This window comes from Sphaeramia orbicularis, chromosome 21, assembly GCF_902148855.1.
Source record: "Sphaeramia orbicularis chromosome 21, fSphaOr1.1, whole genome shotgun sequence".
NCBI lineage: Eukaryota > Metazoa > Chordata > Actinopteri > Kurtiformes > Apogonidae > Sphaeramia > Sphaeramia orbicularis.
Window position 1 is genome coordinate 5,601,585 of NC_043977.1, and position 19,919 is coordinate 5,621,503.

The 19,919-nt window shown below is 35.0% G+C and overlaps 1 protein-coding gene and 1 long non-coding RNA gene across 2 annotated transcripts; one reads left to right on the top strand and one right to left on the bottom strand.

Moving 5' to 3' along the window:
* The first annotated feature begins 348 nt into the window (after positions 1-348).
* On the top strand, positions 349-10,804 carry LOC115411892 (uncharacterized). Its single transcript, XR_003934278.1, has 3 exons — positions 349-374; positions 3,215-3,296; positions 10,696-10,804. It is a non-coding gene; the product is annotated as an uncharacterized LOC115411892 (long non-coding RNA).
* On the bottom strand, positions 10,195-19,593 carry LOC115411891 (protein FEV). The gene is made up of 3 exons (XM_030124160.1): positions 19,517-19,593; positions 15,388-15,459; positions 10,195-10,825 (listed from the first exon to the last, which is right to left on the bottom strand). The coding sequence occupies exons 1-3, from the start codon at positions 19,533-19,535 to the stop codon at positions 10,284-10,286; spliced, it is 633 nt and encodes a 210-aa protein (XP_029980020.1). The 5' UTR covers positions 19,536-19,593; the 3' UTR covers positions 10,195-10,283.
* Positions 19,594-19,919: the final 326 nt, after the last annotated feature.

A 19,919-nucleotide genomic window follows, 5' to 3' on the forward strand; every position in this document is an offset into this window, starting at 1 on the left:
GTAGACGTCCAGCTCCATCCTCCACCCCACTGGGGGATAATGCTGGGTCCAGACGGAGTGCACTTTAATCTGTGTCGACCTCCACTGTTACAATTTGCATTAATCTGCTATTTGCAAAGGCTTCCATATTCAGAATTAGACTATGGTTATGCAAAGGATGGTGACAGTGGATGTGTGAGTGGATGAATAAAGACCTACAGCGCCCCCGAGCGGCTGACTGGGTTTACTGCGTGTAAATACAGGAACATAGGAGTGAAATCATCAGTTTCATTCATGAAGACGACTGTTTATCTTCTGCTGTAGGCTTACTAGTGTCTCTTTGGGGGTTTGATGTGAATATTTGCATATTTTTAGCTAAAAATCAAAACTTCCAGGTAAAATTTGTAAGTTCGCAGCGGTATAAGTTTTTTTAAAAAAGCTCTAATTCTGGAAAAATTGACAAGCTTGCAGCTGTATAAGTAAAAAAAAGAAAAAAAATTCTGGACAAATTGGCAAGTTCGCAGCTGTATAAGTATAAAAAATGCATTAATTCTGGAAAAATTGACAAGTTCGCAGCTGTATAAGTAAAAAAAAAAAAAAAAAAAGCTCTAATTCTGGAAAAACTGACAAGTTCGCAGCTGTATAAGTTTTAAAAATGCATTAATTCTGGAAAAATTGACAAGTTCGCAGCTGTATAAGTAAAAAAAAAATGCATTAATTCTGGAAAAATTGACAGGTTCGCAGCTGTATAAGTAAAAAAAAAAAAAAAAGCTCTAATTCTGGAAAAACTGGTAAGTTTGCAGCTGTATAAGTAAAAAAAAAGAAAAAAAAATTCTGGACAAATTGGCAAGTTCGCAGCTGTATGAGTAAAAAAAATGCATTAATTCTGGAAAAACTGACAAGTATAAGTATAAGTTAAAAAAATAATAATAATAATAATTCTGGACAAATTGGCAAATTCGCAGCTGTATAAGTAAAAAAAAAAAAAAAAAACTCTAATTTTGGACAAATTTGCAAGTTTGCAGCTGTATAAGTAAAAAAAATTGTCTTATTCTGGAAAAACTGACAAGGTTGCAGCTGTATAAGAAAAAACAATGCTCTAATTCTGGAAAAATTGGCAAGTTCGCAGTTGTATAAGTAAAAAAAAAACCAACCCTCTAATTCTGGACAAATTGGCAAGTTCGCAGCTGTATAAGTATAAAAAATGCATTAATTCTGGAAAAATTGACAAGTTTGCAGCTGTATAAGTAAAAAAAAAAAAAAAAAAGCTCTAATTCTGGAAAAACTGACAAGTTCGCAGCTGTATAAGTTTTAAAAAATGCATTAATTCTGGAAAAATTGACAAGTTCGCAGCTGTATAAGTAAAAAAAAATGCATTAATTCTGGAAAAATTGACAGGTTCGCAGCTGTATAAGTAAAAAAAAAAAAAAATGCTCTAATTCTGGAAAAACTAGTAAGTTTGCAGCTGTATAAGTAAAAAAAGGAAAAAAATTCTGGACAAATTGGCAAGTTCGCAGCTGTATGAGTAAAAAAAATGCATTAATTCTGGAAAAACTGACAAGTATAAGTATAAGTTTAAAAAAAAAAACTAATTCTGGACAAATTGGCAAATTCGCAGCTGTATAAGTAAAAAAAAAAAAACAAAAAACTCTAATTTTGGACAAATTTTCAAGTTTGCAGCTGTATAAGTAAAAAAAATTGTCTTATTCTGGAAAAACTGACAAGGTTGCAGCTGTATAAGAAAAAACAATGCTCTAATTCTGGAAAAATTGGCAAGTTCGCAGTTGTATAAGTAAAAAAAAAAACAAACCTCTAATTCTGGACAAATTGGCAAGTTCGCAGCTGTATAAGTATAAAAAATGCATTAATTCTGGAAAAATTGACAAGTTCGCAGCTGTATAAGTAAAAAACAAAAAAAAAAATGCTCTAATTCTGGAAAAACTGACAAGTTCGCAGCTGTATAAGTTTTAAAAAATGCATTAATTCTGGAAAAATTGACAAGTTCGCAGCTGTATAAGTAAAAAAAAATGCATTAATTCTGGAAAAATTGACAGGTTCGCAGCTGTATAAGTAAAAAAATAAAAATGCTCTAATTCTGGAAAAACTGGTAAGTTTGCAGCTGTATAAGTAAAAAAAAAAGAAATTCTGGACAAATTGGCAAGTTCGCAGCTGTATGAGTAAAAAAAATGCATTAATTCTGGAAAAACTGACAAGTATAAGTATAAGTTTAAAAAAAAAAACTAATTCTGGACAAATTGGCAAGTTCGCAGCTGTATGAGTAAAAAAAAAATGCATTAATTCTGGAAAAACTGATAAGTATAAGTTAAAAAAAAAAAAAAAAAAACAATTCTGGACAAATTGGCAAATTCGCAGCTGTATAAGTAAAAAAAAAAAAAAAAAAAAAACTCTAATTTTGGACAAATTTGCAAGTTTGCAGCTGTATAAGTAAAAAAAATTGTCTTATTCTGGAAAAACTGACAAGGTTGCAGCTGTATAAGAAAAAACAATGCTCTAATTCTGGACAAATTGCCAAGTTTGCAGCTGTATAAGTAAAAAAACCCCAAAACAACTCTAATTCTCGAAAAATTGGCAAGTTCGCAGTTGTATAAGTAAAAAAAAAACAAAAAAAAAAAACCTCTAATTCCGGACAAATTGCCAAGTTTGCAGCTGTATAAGTAAAAAAAAACAAAAACAACTCTAAATCTGGAAAAATTGGCAAGTTCACAGCTGTGTAAGAAAAAACAATGCTCTAATTCTGGAAAAACTGGCAACTTTGCAGCAGTATAAGTTAAAAAAAAAAAAAAAAACTAATTCTGGAAAAACTGGCAAGTTCACAGCTGTATAAGTAAAAAAAAAATGCTCTAATTCTAGAAAAAGTGACAAGTTCGCAGCTGTATAAGTAAAAAAAAAAACTAATTCTGGAAAAACTGATAAGTTCGCAGTTGTATAAGTAAAAAAAAATGTCTAATTCTGGAAAAACTGACAAGTTCGCAGTTGTATAAGTAAAAAACAAAAAACCTCTAATTCTAGACAAATTGCCAAGTTCACAGGTGTGTAAGTAAAAAAAAAAATGCTCTTCTTCTGCTTTTCTGTATCATTTTCGAGTAGCTGACACATGCTAACATCAGTTTCCCATCCACTGCCCACAGTAAAAACAAAGCAGACATTATAAACACAAGTGACTTCTTCTTACCAGTCGGTTTTTATTCACCTCATTGCGTTTCCATGGGTACAGTGGTTTCATGTGCAGATGAATGCGTCTAGTTCTCTAAAAGCAGCTGGAGCTTCACCTCTTCTCTAACCCACAGTATTTACAGGTTCAACTCAGTCTCTGCTTCCACAGCCTTTCTCACACAGTTCACATTTGCACCTTAATGCAACTGTGTCAACTTCAAATCCACAGTTTAAGGTTATTATTGGCTCATCCTTTCACTTTTCTACATGTTAAAGAGTCGATTCAACCCATAAAGACCCAAAGGTAAAACCGAATCATCTACTGATCTAAACTGTTTAATGACGTCTGAACCACTAAACAATATGTTGAAGTAATTGGTGTAAAATACTGTTCTTCATCTTTTCATGGTCATCAGATATGACCCATTTGGACATTCAGAGGCACCGTAGTTACCATGGAAACACCGTCATCTTCTACAACATTGATTCACCAGTAAAACCCATAGAGTTGGATCAGTGACAGTGGATGGAAATACTTGTTTTTATGTTCTGTTATTGATATCTTTACTGAAAAAGTCACTTTTTCCTCCGTTTCCTCTGTTTCTGAAACAATAACCTTTGAATTTCCTGTGACCTTTAACCTTTGTGTGGTGTTCAGATTTTTGTTTTTGAGCCGGTGTTGGTGGGTGTGGTGGTCCCGCTGCTTTTTTAGGTTTTTAATTGAACATAATGAAACCATTTTCTGTTAAAATACTCAACAGATGTTTACTTCATCCCAATTACAAGCAACATAAAAAGCATATATGTTAAATATTTGACTTTTGCCTTTGCTACATCACATTTATAAATTGAAGTGCTACTCGTTTTCAGTTGTTTTTTTTTTTATATATAATATAATATAATCAAGAAATGGACGGAAGAGGATTAGGGCCACTGGAAAAAAAAAAAATTAAGGTCCAATATATATATTTTTTATTATTATTCTTAGAAAAAAAAAAAAAGTCTCAATTCTGACTTTTTTCTCAGAATTCTGACTTTAATCTCAGAATAATAATAATAAAAAAAATTTAAAACAGTCAGAATTCTGAGAAAAAAGTTACAATTCTGACTTTTTTCTTAGAATAATAAAAAAAAATATTGGACCATAATTAATTTTTTTTTCCAGTGGCCCTAATCTTCTTCCGTAAGATATGAAAGGAAAAATGTCATTAAAAAATAAATAAATAAATACTCATCATTTTTCTTTAGTAAAAAATGAAAATGGGTCCCATAGACCTAAACACCATACAAGGGTTAATGAACATCTATATGATCTGTGAATTTAATATGAGAAAATATATGATTTACACTGAAAAATGCAAAAATACAGATGATAATATTACATAAATGTTGATAAATCACTTGAAAAAGGTCAAATGTAGAGAAAAATTTTGCTGGGAACTGCTGTAAAAGTAGCACTGGGTCTTTGTGGGTTCATGTGGTCAGATGTAGTCAAAGTTAAAAAAGAAAAAAAAAACAAAACTGTTTGGGATATTAAAAAAAACCACAAGATGGCGCCAATAGTCCAGTAATCAGCGCGGACGCTGTGTCAGGTTTATGAAAATACGCAGATGGAGGAGAACGGAAAAGGATCACACAGTACAGGTGACAGATTTTTTTTTTTGTTTTTTTTTTTGTTTGTTTTTGTTTTTTTTTTTTTTTTTTTTTTTTCATCACAACTGATAAAAAAAAAAAAAAAAAAAAGGTTAGCCTGAATTATTTGTTCGTTTCGAAGCTGCTGCACAAGAAAACACGTTAAATTAACAACAAAGATATATGCGCAATTTGGCTTTTATTTGGTAAATGTGCATTAATTCGTGCGTAAAAGGTCTAAAACACTGTGCGTAAAAATCGGTCATCTCGAAGGGGATTTCCATAAAGTGTGTGTTTTTATTTTTTTATTTTTAAATATTGTAGTTTCACTGTGATAATTCATTCTTCTTCTTCTTCTTCTTCTTCTTCTTCCAGGTTTTGTCTAAAACACAGGGGTCAAACATGCAGCCTGGGGGCCAAAACCGGGCCGCCAGAGGGTCCAATCTGGCCCTTGGGATGAATTTGTGAAATATAAAAATTACACTGAAGATATGAATAATCAACGCTGTTAAAGAAAACATTTTAGGTCAGTTCAATCTAAAGTGGATCAGACCAGTAAAATATTATCATAATAACCTATAAATAATGAAAACTGCAAATCTTCCTCTTTGTTTTAGTGTTAAATAAAGGAAAAATTAGTTAAAAAAAAAAAAAAAAAAAAAGTTACATTTACAGACCATTCTTTTACAAAAAAATATGAATAACCTGAACAAATATGAACAATCTGAAATGTCTTAAGGGAAGTATGTGGAATTTGAACAATATTCTGCCTGTTACTAAATCTGTAAGTTGTGATGCACATGTATAAATGATCAACTTAGGTGTAGTATTGCGAACACTGCACTTTTTTTCTGAAGAATTTTCAGGTTCACTGTGAAAAAAATGGTTTTGGGGGTTGGTAAAAACAAACTATGGAAATCAGTTCCATTTTAATCAACAGTAATAGTTAGCCAGTGACATCCGTTCTGACTGGTTAAAGTCCACCTGTTTGCTAACAGTAACAACTGCTACTTAAAATAATATAATAAAATCTACCCCATAATATTGTGATGTGTTGAAGGAGCAGCCTGGGGGGAGTTTCCCAGCATGCATTGGGACAAACTAGTTGGGACAGTTTTTGATGTGTTTTACAGTGTTCTGAGGTGATAAGAAGTGTTGTTCTTTTTATATAACGCACAGTTATGGTGGGTTTGACTGTTTTTATTCGCGGCGGCTGTGGCTCAGGTGGTTGAGTGGGTCATCCAATAACCAAGGGGTTGGTGGTTTGAATCCCGCTCTGTCCTAGTCAGTCTGTTGTGTCCTTGGGCAAGACACTTCACCCTCCTTACCTCCAGTGCCACTCACACTGGTGTATGACTGTTTGGTGGTGGTGGGAGGGGCCATAGGCGCAAATTGGCAGCTGTGGCTACAAATGTAGTTCACCACCACCAGAGTGTGAATGTGAGAGTGAATGAATAATGGGTTAATAATGTAAAGCGCTTTGGGTGTCTAGAAAGGCGCTATATAAATCCAATCCATTATTATTATTAGTTTTGTTTTGTTTTTTTTTGTTGTTGAATGAATCTTTCTGTTGAGTTGCATATTCTTGCACCATGAGCTAAGTTGCTTCTTTGTTTCATTGTATCTGCCAAGGAGGTTATGTTTTTGAAATTGTTGGTCAGTCAGTTGGTCTGTGTGTCTGTCTGCGTGTCAGTGTGCAAGATTACAAAAAAATTTATGGGCAGATTTGGATGAAAATTTCAGGAAACTAGTGATGGGACTTTTGGCTCTTTGAAGGGAGTCGTTCAATCAGGAGTCGTTCACTGAAAAGAGCCGTTCAACAGACTGGCTCTTTCATGATTTTTTGCATTATTTTGAAACTACAATGTTTTAATGACTAAATAGGCTACATGTGATGATTGACATTACGTTTTAAAGGTGTTTAATTGGCGCGGCAGTAAATATTATCTTACCGTAAAAAAGAATAGTTTAAAATGTGTGGGCTGAATACATGACATGAGAGGTGACATTAGACAAATGATAGAATTTGACAAGAAACATCACAGTACATTATGTGGACTAGTCTGTAGGCTAAAAATGAAGAAGAAAATAAAACATTTTCTTATGAAATAACATTTTTCTTTGGCTCATTACTCACAGGTGCTCACTCACTCATTCTCAAACTTTTCTCCAGTTTCGACCGGTCTTCCAGCTCCGCCTCCTCCAGTCTTCTAGCTCCGCCTCCTCACGCTTCAAACTGTTGTTTTTTTGCTAACTTCTTGCCATGAGACATACACAAGCACTCTTTTTTTTTCTGCTCGAACATTCTCCTCCTGCCCAATGCCTCCCCAGTGACGCTAAATTGACAGGCAATTGGACACTCCCTCCTTAAAAAAAAAAAAAAAAAAAGATAAAAATAAATGAACGTCTCTTTACAAAGACTCGGTTCCCATCGTTCATTTCAAAGAGCCGTTCAAAAGATTCGATTCGTTCGTGAACGTCACATCACTACAGGAAATTTTGATACTGGCACAAGGAACAAATGATTACATTTTGGTGGTGATCAGGGGCGGGGGGGCCATGGGGGCCCACTGATCTGCCCTGGTGGAGGTCTGCGCCCCCCGAGTGCTTCTAGTTATTCTCTGTAATGGTGTTCCATACAGGGGTGGGTGAAAATAAAATACAAGTGTGCCCAAGAGAGCAGCAGAGAGAGAGAGAGAAAAGGAAGGAAGGAAGGAAGGAAGGAAGGAAGGAAGGAAGGAAGGAAAGAAGGAAGGAAGGAAGGTGCTCTGAGAGGAAATGTGAGTGTTTTGCTAGACGTATAGAAGAGAAACTGCAACAAAAGTATGAATGTCATCACACTACTATCGATCCAATACCAATACACACACACACACACCTTAGTATGTAACCCTATCAATATTTAGATTGATCCTCCTTGCCATTAATTAAGTCGATGAACGTATCCCTATTAACAACTGAGAGTTAATATTACTCACCTTTTATGAGTAATTTGTTGTGTAATCTATTGGGATATGTTAGGTGGAGTTTACCTCATTTCTTTTAGTGTGTTATACCTGATAAATTTATTCACATTTTACTCCAAATATGGGGTAAAATCTACTCAACCCAAATGAGCGCAAACTGTCAGGTCTTTTTTATCGAGTAGATTTTAAAGGTTTGTTTTTACAGTGTTGTTCATATTTGTTCATGTTATGTTCAAGTACGGTTCGTAGGTGTATACATTTTCATCATGGAATTTGACTTTTTCTCACTCAAAAACATAAAGAAAACTTTGGAGTTGACATTATTTATACATTCTTATCCTATTATTTATGTTATTTGACTGGTCCGGCCCACTTTAGATCATATTAGGACAGTGTTTTTCAGCCTTGGGGTCGGAATCCTACTTGGGGTCGCCTGAAATTTGTAGTAATTGATGAAAAAAAAAAATTACCAAAAAAAATCTCTGTTGAGTCGACAGAACCAATCCCAATCCATAACAAACTGTGGTTGTGAAACTGCAGCACTGGGGTTCTGTTTATCTGTCAAATGTTCACTGTGGTCAGTTTCAGATGCTGCAGCTCTTTCATAATTCATAGTTTCAGTTCTTGTTTGTTCAGTATTAATTGTCCTCCTTGTAAATCACAGCTGGACTGACTGGACAGATCCTGACCAAGGAAAATAAAATTCTCCCTTTGTGCAGTAATCTACACCTAAATTTACTGCCTCTGTCCACAATAATATACATTATATAGCAGACCTGGGCATTGTAAGGCCTGGGGGTCACATGCGGCCTGACAGCTGACCCTAACTGGCCCACATGAGGTCACTGGCAAATTAAAAGTCAATGCAAATATGTATCATCATAATAGACATAACCAATACAACGCCACTGCTTTTATTTTGAAGGATCTGCTAATTTACCATTTTTTCCACACATACTTCCTGTCCTTGCATAAGGCTTATACACTGGTTGGTTTGTTGGTCAGTTTCAGCCCATGAAGATGTCCGCTAACACCAAAAAAAGAACGACTGATTCCAAATGCAGAGTTTTTAACAAGACATGGACATGCAAGTATTTTTTTGCTGAAGTCAGAGGTAAAGAAAAAGAAAAGGAACTGTGATGTGCAAACAAACAAAGCTGGATGCATTTAGAGTTTTTCATCTAAAGTTCATGTGGAGCTGGTTTTGCACATTTTTGAAAGTCTTTGTGAATATTCATTAAACAGTTGTATTCTGTGATCCACATTTTCATTTTATTATTGTATTGTTGCATTTACTGTTTTTGTATTATAGTAAAGTATATATATATAGAGAGATATATATATATTAAGGAGAGCTGCAAGTGTATTGATCTGGCCCTTAACAACTGTCAGAGTTTCCCATGTGGCCCCATAGGAAACTTGATTGCCCACCCCTGTTATATAGACTAAATGTCCTCTAAAATTAACATTTATTTGCAACATAGTGGGGCAAACTATTACATGATCAAATCAGATTAATTTTAGCAAAAAAAAAAAAAAAAAAAAAAAAAAGGGTCCATTTGGAATGTCTGGGGTCGGTGATGTTAAAATGGGAAGTTTGGGAGCCGCTGTATTATTCTGGATGTGGCCCCTGAAGTGGACTGAGTGTGCCGGCCCTGGTCTAAAGCTGTTCTCCAGTCAGTTATAGTGGTTGTTGATGTTGCTCAGACTGTTGATGTTGTTGACGCAGCTGATGTGGGACGGGGACACGGTGCCGAACGGGCCCGGAGGCTGTGGGTTGTGGCTGTGGTACAGGGCCTTTGTAGGTGTACACATTTTCATCATGGAATTTGACTTTTTTCACTCAAAAACATAAAGAAAACTTTGGAGTTGACATTATTTATACGTTCTTATCCTATTATTTATGTTATTTGACTGGTCCGGCCCACTTTAGATCATATCAGGCCAGTGTTTTTCAACCTTGGGGTCGGAATCCTACTTGGGGTCGCCTGGAATTTCTAGTAATTGATGAAAAAAAAAAATCTCTGTTGAGTCGACAGAGCCAATCCATAACAGACAAACTGTGGTTGTGAAACTACAGCACTGTGGTTCTGTTTATCTGTCAAATGTTCATTGTGGTCAGTTTCAGATGCTGCAGCTCTTTCTTAATCCATAGTTTGAGTTCTTGTTTGTTCAGTATTAATTGTCAGCCTTGTAAATCACAGCTGGACTGACTGGACAGATCCTGACCAAGGAAAATCACATTCTCCCTTTGTGCAGTAATCTACACCTGGATTTACTGCCTCTGTCCATAATAATATACATTATATAGACTAAATGTCCTCTAAAATTAACCTTTATTTGCAACATAGTGGAGCAAACTATTACATGATCAAATCAAATTAATTTTGGGGGGGAAAAAAAGTGTCCATTTTGAAGGTCGCCAGAAATGTGTGATGTTAAAATGGGAAGTTTGGGAGCCGCTGTATTATTCTGGATGTGGCCCCTGAAGTGGACTGAGTGTGCCGGCCCTGGTCTAAAGCTGTTCTCCAGTCAGTTATAGTGGTTGTTGATGTTGCTCAGACTGTTGATGTTGTTGACGCAGCTGATGTGGGACGGGGACACGGTGCCGAACGGGCCCGGAGGCTGCAGGTTGTGGCTGTGGTACAGGGCCGCCGGTGGGGACCCGGGCCAGTACGAGAAGCCCGAGGGGGCCACACCTGGAGCCACCAGGTTCAGTTTGGAGATCCCTGAAAACGGAATAGGGGAGAAGTTCCCCTGGAACTTGTAGATGGCCTGCTCCGTGGTGGACGGCTGGCACACCTGCGCCAGGCCGTGGAAGTCAAACTTGTATGCGTAACGCTTTCCGTGGACTTTGGTCATGATGTTCTTGTCGTAGTAGTAGCGCAGGGCCCGGCTCAGCTTGTCATAGTTCATGTTGGGTTTGCTTTTGCGCTCCCCCCAGCGCCGGGCCACCTCGTCCGGGTCGATGAGCTTGAACTCGCCGTTGGTTCCTTCCCAGGCGATGCACGACATGTTGGTGCTGTCCGAGAGGAGCTCCAGGAGGAACTGCCACAGCTGGATCTGACCACTGCCTGCACAGGAGGGAGGGACGGAGGGAGGGAGGAGGAAAGAAAGACAAGAAAAAGAAAAATGAATCACATCAAAGTGGAATGGGGTCTTTATGGGCTGCAGAAATTAAACCTTTCATGCATGAATTATGAGAACCTTAGACACGATTTTTTTTTCCTGAGTGTTTTTATTTATTTTCAGGCATTAAAAAAAAGTCCATTCAGCTGGACACGATGCGTTTAATTTTTGAAGCAAATAAACATATATTTAACCCTTTCATGCATGAATTATGAGAACCTTAGTCAATTTTTTTTTTCTTAAGTGATTTTATTCCTCTTCAGGCATGAAAAAAAAACGTGCAATTGAAATATTTTTATGAATCTATTTTTCATGGAGTTACAAAAATGTCCACTCAGCTGGACAGCATGCATTTAATTTCTGAAGCAAAGAAACATGTATTTAACCCTTTCATGCACGAATTATGAGAACCTTAATCAAATTTTTTTCCTGAGTGTTTTTATTCCTCTTTAGGCATGAAAAAAAAAAACCCAATGGGATTGAAAATTTCTTCTGAAAAATAATAAATAAATAAATAAATAATATTTTAAAAAAATTATTATTATTATTATTATTATTATTATTATTTAAAAAAAACATTTAAAAAAAATTAAAAAAAAGAAATAAATCTTATGAACCTATTTTTCATGAAGTTGAAAAAATGTCCACTCAGCTGGACACCACACGTTTAATTTTTGATGCACAGAAACATGTATTTACTGATAAATTGTGTGAAAACTATGGAGAGGGCTTGTGATTCTGGGGGTTTATGCTCAGGAGAGATCTACATAATGTTACCAATTCATGTCAGAAAAGATATGTAGTGTCTTAAAACTTTAATAAAGATATGTGTAAAAAAAAAAAAAAAAACGAAAAGAAAAACAAAATCCATGAATTTGTTACAATTCATTCATACTAGAGAACAGCTGTAGAAGAGCTGTCCACTGGAGTGACCACTGTGCATGAAAGGGTTAAAACTCATCATCAGAAAGTGATAAACTGTGTGAAAACTATGAAATAAAAACATTTTTAATGCAGCTAATCTGATGCTTTCTCCTATTTGAACATACTCTAATACTAATTATTGCTCACTTCATGGAGATAATTTGCAAAAAAAACCAACATTTTGTTTAAGGAAACTGTTAATTACAGGCTAATAAAAAAATAGCAACTGATTTACACTAAAACAGGGGTGTCAAACTCATGTTAGTTCAGGGGCCACATTAAGCCAAAGTTGTTCTGAAGTGGGCCAGACCAGTGAATTAATAATATAGTAATATATAAATAATGTCAACTCCAAACTTTCCTCTATGTTTTAGAGTAAAAAATATCAAATTATGTGAAGAAAATGTTTACATCTATCAACTATCCATTAAAATAATGTGAACAACATGAACAAACTGAAATTTCTTAAGAAAACTAAACACAATTTTAACAATATTATGTCTCAGTTTATCTTTTACACATGTGAATTACAACTTACAGATCACAGTGGATCTACAAACACACAAAACATTTAATAACAGGCAGAATATTAGAAAACTTGCACTTCAGACATTTCAAAATGTTCATATTTGTTCAGGTTATTTGTGTTTTTGTGAAATGATTGTTTGTTTTAGTGTAAATACAATAAAATGACATGAAAATTTTTATATTTACAAAGAGAAAAAATTGGAGTTGTGAGTATTTAGAGGTTATTCTGATAGTATTTTACTGATCCGACCCACTGGAGATTAAATTGGGAACCTGAACTAAAATGATTAATATCTTTGGTGTAATTTTTGCATTTCACAACTTCATCCCAGGGGCCAGACTGGACCCTTTGGCGGGCCGGATTTGACCCCAGGCCGCATGTTTGACACCTGTGCACTAAAACCTGTTAGTGCAGATCAGGTTCATCAAGAACAGCACAGTTACAGTAATGGTATGAAGTGCAGTGTTTGTGATGATGCGTAAGCGTCCACTGTGTTGGCTGATATGAAACTAAAAAAAAACACCACCCATGAATATACAAGAGAAGAACTGTCCACTGGAGTGACCAGTACGCATGAAAGGGTTAAAATGCAATATCAGACAGTGATATACTGTGTGAAAACTATGAAACAAAAGCATTTTGATGCCGCTAATCTGATGTCTTCTCACCTTTTATCATCCTCTAATACTAGTTCTTACTCACTTCATAGAGATAACATAAAAAAAAAAACTTTTTAAGAAAACTGTTAATTACAGTCTAATAACAATTAGCAATTGATTTACTCTCAATCATTTTAGTGCAGATCAGGTTTATCAAGAACATAAAGTTACAGTAATTGGATGAATTGCCGTGTATGAGATGGTGCATAAGCGTCCACTGTGTCGGCTGATATGGAACTAAAACAACAAAATCCATGAATATACAAGAGAACAGCTGGAGAAGAACTATCCACTGGAGTGACCAGTGTGCATGAAAGGGTTAAACCTCATGAGGCAGTGTTCAATCTAATGAGTAAACAGTGTTTTATTACTGAAACCTGCTTCAAACTAGACAATAATGGATGCTTTAATGCGATAACTGGTCAGAAATAAATGAAGGAAAATCAAATCATTTGCCCCAAATGAATAGAAGAAATGAATCAGCTGCTACAACATACACAGACAGATCAGGAAGGATAATAAAAACTAAAAAAATAAGAGAAATTCAGTGCATTAAAAGAGGAACAGAGCAAAGATACATCATGTCTGGAATAGTACAGTCGTGGAAAAAATGATTAGACCATCAAAAGTTATTAAAAACAAATGGTTATGCAATCCAGTCCTAACTCCTGTGTGTGTCATGTTAGGGTTAGGGTTAGCACTGTTTTTGTCAGTACAATGCCATTGATATTGATGGAAGAACTGAAGTGATTTTGGTTACTATGAAAAAAAAAAACATGTTAAATGGATAGATATCAGCTGTGAAATTAAACTACTATGAGCTATTTTTGTTGGTATCATTATATTTGTTCAAACAAATGGACCTTTAGTTGGACCAGGCATTAACCTCCTCAGATCCAGCTGTGGGTTTTCTGCACATTTGTGGACAAGAGTTTCACAACAAAAAAAAGAAAAGGAAGAAAAGAAAACTGTCCACCACAAAGGACATTCCATAAAAATTTTAAAAACTGCATCTGAAAAAACTGTTGCATCATGATGTTTCCAATATAGGCACTGATTTAACCTCCTAAAGACCCAGGAAAGCAAAGTAAAAGTACAAGCTTTTTTTTTTTTTTTTTTTTTTTTTAATTAAATAAGTGCCTATATTGGAAACATCGGGATGCAACAGTTTTTTCAGATGCAGTTTTTAATTTTTTTATGGAATGTCCTTTGTGGTGGACAGAAAACCCATCGCTGGCTCTGAGGAGATTAATAAAAAACAAAAAAAAGCTTGTACTTTGCTGACATTTCCTGGGTCTTAGGAGGATATAACATTTTACAACAACATAAAGAAGTCCAAAGTGCTTTACATCTAAAAGCATCATTAAATTATAAGATAGAAACAGGTTAATCAAATATACCATAAATATGCATAAAACAATAGGACACAACACACAGTGATACAAGAGAGCACAGATTCAAACCTAATAGTGTCTCAGTGCTAAAGGTTCAAATCCAGTCTAAACAGATGAGTCTTTAACCTGGACTTGAACAGGGACAGGTCTGTGAGGACTCGCAAATCAGGAAAAAATGAAAATTAAAAAATGAAAAATGAATGATACCTGGTTTGAGCTCAAATAAATCCAAAATGACGGACGAGGAAGAAAGGCTTATCTGTATCTGTTTGGAACAAAATGTAGTATTTGACGAAATGTGTAGGTTTTGTATTTGATGGGCTTCACATTTTTTAATATTTCAGAAGAACTTGAAAGGGAAAAAAAAAAGATTTTCAGGTCTTCAATCTGCGCAAATTTGTGTAAAAGCAACTATTTTGTAAGGAAATTCCTGTAGGCCCAGACCATATAATAATAATAATAATAATAATAATAATAATAATAATAATAATAATAATAATAATAATAATAGAGGTCTTTTCCATTTTTGTGATATCTTTAACATTTGCTACATGTTCTTTCTTCAGCATCAGTGGGAACAATAATCACGTCATTTAATCGGTGTAAATGTGGAGTAAATACAGGATTATTTTAAACCTCAAATTTGACATTATATGACACAATTCCTCAATTAAACCTTAAATAAATTCTTGTTTTCACCACATCCGACTCTCAGATTGAAAATATGTAAATTAGGTCAATAAAAAATACTAACATTCAGAAAAAAAATAAATCGACTTATAAATGAAGTTTTTACTATTTTAATCTGATATTTTTATTTTGGTAACCTGTTTTTTATATATATTTTAGGAAATATTATAGGACTACTAATAATGCAAGCACGGACATTATTAAGTAATATTTTTATAATTCAGTTTCCGTTCTTTTTAGTTTAAAAATGCGGATTCTTTAAATATCTTATATCTTTAATAAAGGGTTTCTTGTGCGCCTTTCGTTCTTACCTTTCTGTACTCCTGTGTTTATTGGACCCCAGGACGTGGCTTTGCTTTCCTTCAACAGATTTTCTGTTGGATCTGAAATCAAAAACAGACATATTATTACCACATTCCTCCTTTGCTCGTTCTTGCCAGATTTTAAACCGTTTATTGCGCATTTACAGACGCAAACGCAGGCCTGTTAGGTCGGTAAAATTTCTAAAATAGCACAATTGTTAAAAACATGCTTTATTTTCTGAGGTAAAACTAATTCAAATAGCTTCAATTTGAATAAATATAGTTGATTTTTTTTTTTTATCTTATTAATAGTGTTTAGAGTCGCAGTCTGGCGCGTTTAAAGGTGGAAAATTAAAAAAAAAAAAAAAAAAAAAAGATCTCTTTGTAGAAAATCAGAGTGAATGTGCTGCAGGTTTTCTAAAATAAAAAGAGCTCCGTGCATGCGATAGAAACGACAAACTTCATAAATCAAATGTTTAAAACGCGTAAATGTGAGGGAAAAATCGGATTAAAATCATAATGTTGTGGTGGTCCGGGCTGCGTCTAATGCCTGAAGCGTGTCGTCTTTGCGGTCTGCTCTCCGAAGAAGCCAGGAAACGCGTCCAGGAAAAAGGATTTCCGATTTCCGACAAAAGAGCAGACGGGCTTTCAGATTGAAACCGCTGAACAATGCTGTGCCCTGGAAACGCAGCACCGCCGCCTCAGGACACCGACACCGACACCAGGCAGAATTCTAAAAACCACAACATTTACAGACTTTTTTCCCCCTCCGGTAATTCTAAAGGGACCGAATGACGAACCTGAGAGATACATGTTGAACATGAGGTTTCCTCCGCAGTCCTGTCTCATTGTGTTCAGTTGTTCAGAAAGGGTTGGATTTCATTTCGTTGGTGGCGGAGGAAAAGATTTTTATTAAACTTTATCTCATAACTGTGATCTGGAATAAATGCGGGTGGACAGATTGAAGTTTCCAGGCAACTGTCACTGGCCCCCATCTCTGAGACAATATTCAGACAGCAATTTCCCCTGGTGCATTGCTTTAATTAAAAGAGCAATTTACCTCTGTCAGCCCGCCTGGTGCCCACAATAAAAAGAGGCCGATAGAAATTCGGCCCTTATCAATCCACCATCACAGTTTAATAAAGTTTCCGCGTTAAGATCTGAGTTTCTATGGTGAATTGAAGTGTTTGACATGGAAACCAGTTCAGATCCTCCTCACTTTTCCGCCTCTTTACCTCTCGGCAAACAACAAAGACCTGTTTCATGTTGGGAAGACGAATATTTACCTTGAAAAACACGCTCGGGTGCGCACGGGAAAACAAGAACATTTCATCCCCCAGCCGTCTGTTTGTGGGTTTAAGGTTATACAGCCTCAATCTGCAGGTAATGAGGTTGTAACTCTAAAACCATGACTTCTAATGCTTCATGATTCCGCAGCCTCATCTTCCCTGCATGGCCTTTATTTCTTTCGTGCGTAAACTGTGCGTAAATGTGCGTAAACCTGTTTCCAAAAGCCCATTTCTAATGGATATAGTTAAAAATGGCCATTTTTCCTTAAAGCCTGGACATAAAGTGATATTTTTAGGATGATAAATGTTTATTTTGTGCAGCAACGAGTCTTGCTTTTAATTGTGCGCATAATATTAGAGATCCATTGACTGATCAGATTGTAATCTATACAATATGTATGAATGGGGTGGTTATGGGCTGCATAAATTAAACCTCACGAGGCAGTGTTCAATCTAATGAATAAACAGTGTTTTATTACTGAAACCTGCTTCAAACTAGACAATAATGGATGCTTTAATGCCTTAATTGGCTAGAAATACATAAAGGAAAATCAAATCATTTGCCCCAAATGAACAGAATAAATAAATCAGCTGCTACAACATATACACCAACCATGTCAGAGACATGAGGAAGGATAATAAAAAAATAAAAATAAGAGAAATTCAGTGCATTAAAGAGGAACAGAGCAAAGATGCATCATGTCTGGAATAATACAGTTGCAGAAAAAATTATTAGACCATCAAAAGTTATTAAAAACAATGGTTCTGCAATCCAGTCCTAACTCCTGTGTGTCTCATGTGACTAAAACAGACAGAAAAGAAAACATGCAAAGTCTACAACACAGGTGTCAAACATGCGGCCCGGGGGCCAAATCTGGCCCGCCAAAGGGTCCGGTCCGGCCCTTTGGATGAATGTGTGAAATGCAAAAATTACACTAAGATATGAACAATCCTTTTAGTTCAGGTTCCACATTCAGACCAGTCAAACCAGTAAAATATTTTCATAATAATCTATAAACACTCACAATTCCAATTTTTTTCTCTTGGTAAATGTAAATATTTTCATGTTTTTACACTAAAACAAAGTATAATTTCACAAAAAATGTGAATAACCTGAAATGTCTTAAGAGAAGTAAGTACAATGTTGACAATATTCTACCTGATATTAAATGTTTTGTGTGTTTGTAGATCCGCTGTGATCTGTGAGTTATAATGTACAGTGTAAATGATAAACTGAGGCAGAATAGTGTTAAAATTACACTTATTGTTTCAGTTTGTTCATGTTATTCACATTGTTTGAAAGGATAGTTTGTAGATGTAAACATTTTCATTGTTTAATTTTACTTTTTTCACTCTAAAACATAGAGAAAATTTTGGAGTTGACATTATTTGTATATTATTATGTTATTATTTTCCTGGTTTGGCCCACTGCAGATCAAATTCAGCTGAATGTGGAACTGAACTAAAATGAGTTTGACTGCCCTGGTCTAAAAGCACTGTTTTTGTCAGTACAATGCCATAGATATTGATGGAAGAACTGAAGTGATTTTGGTTTTTATCAAGAAAACATGTTAAATGGATAGATATCAGCTCTGAAATTAAACTACTATGAGCTATTTTTGTTGTAATCATTATATTTGTCCAGAATAAATGTACGTTTAGTTGGACCAGGCATTAAAACAAACAAGAAACTGAAGAAAATAAGGGTGATCTAATAACTGTTTCTGCGACTGTACAGTTTATATTCACAACGTAACTGAAGAAATGCACTAATGTAACACGGTTGAGTTGATATTATTGAAAGAGGTTATGTAAATGCATATAAAATCAGGGAGATTTGTTGTTTGTAGGTAAAGTATTAACTGGTTTTCACCAAAAAAAAAAACAAAAAAACAAAGCAAATGATGCACAGGAAAACAGACAAAGAACAAGAAATTGAAGAAAAGTACGAAAGCGTATTGCATTCACACAAAAAATAAAATTCAGCTGTTTTTCTGAATTAACAAGATACTGTTTTCTGAAAAAAATTGAAATTTGACTGTTTTTCTGAATTTCTGAATTAACGAGATACTGTTTTCTGAAAAAATTTAAAGTCGGTTCTGTTTTTCTGAATTAACGAGATAATTATCTAGTAAAAACAGCCAAATTTTTTCAGAAAACAGTATCTTGTTAATTCAGAAAAACAAAGCTGAATTTAATTTTTTTTTTTCCAGAAAACAGTATCTCGTTAATTCAGAAATTCAGAAAAACAGAGCCGAATTTAAAATTTTCCAGAAAACAGTATCTCGTTAATTCAGAAAAACAGAGGTGAATTTTTTTAACTTATTTTTTCTTGTAATTCCGAGATAATTATCTTTTTAATTTGTAAAAACAGAGCCGAATTTTATTTTTTGTGTGAATGCAATACACTTCTGTAGAAAACAAGGGGTGGTCTAATAATTTTTTCCGCGACTGTATTACGTTTCAGTTACTTTCTGCTCTGTCAGACCAGTTGGATGTGGAGGAAATCAATAAAAAAAAAAAAAAAAAGACACAAACAAGAAATTTCATTGCTCATATGAGAAAATCTACCATTTCATATTAGCATCGGTTTGTATTCAACTTTATTGTCAAATTAAAAATCATAATAATTCCTTACTTTTTAATTCCAGTCATGATTGTAGCGTTCAGTCTTCTGTGTCGACTGAACCCCTTTAGTGTTTTATTTACAGTTTCCTATGAGCACAATATAATAATAATATAAAAGAACATTATTACATCAGCCTACATCCTCACATAATGACCTATGACCTTTAATTCTGTATTCATTTAGAAAACCCCTCGTATAGGTCGGTCATTTGTGCAGATACCATGTGTTTTGTGCTCCATCTTCAGGGTGTGACAGATGGATTTTTCCAGCCGTCACATGACTGATTCCTTCAGGGTGGGGGGGGTCGTTGTGTCTGTGGCGTCCCAGACTTGCTTTAGCTGCCTGTGTCCAAGTAAGAGTCGCAGGCAACTTAAAACAAGCCTCGAAAGCAAGACTGTGTCCGCTGATGGAGCAGTCGGCGACGATGGGGGTGGAGTTCATGATCATAACACAAGGAATCCACTGGGAGAAGACAAAGAAAACACAAGTACTTCATTTATTATGTACAGTGATTAAAGTGAACTCATAAAGATCCAAACGTCCACCACCAACCAAAACATCTAAACTGTTTCATACCTGCTGATCCACTAATTCTATTAATCCATGTCTATAATTGGTGTAAA

Coding starts and splice junctions, on each gene's coding strand:
- LOC115411891 (XM_030124160.1), bottom strand. Junction 10,826..15,387: donor AAACACAGGAGTACAGAAAG/GTAAGAACGAAA, acceptor CCTCCTGTGCAG/GCAGTGGTCAGATCCAGCTG.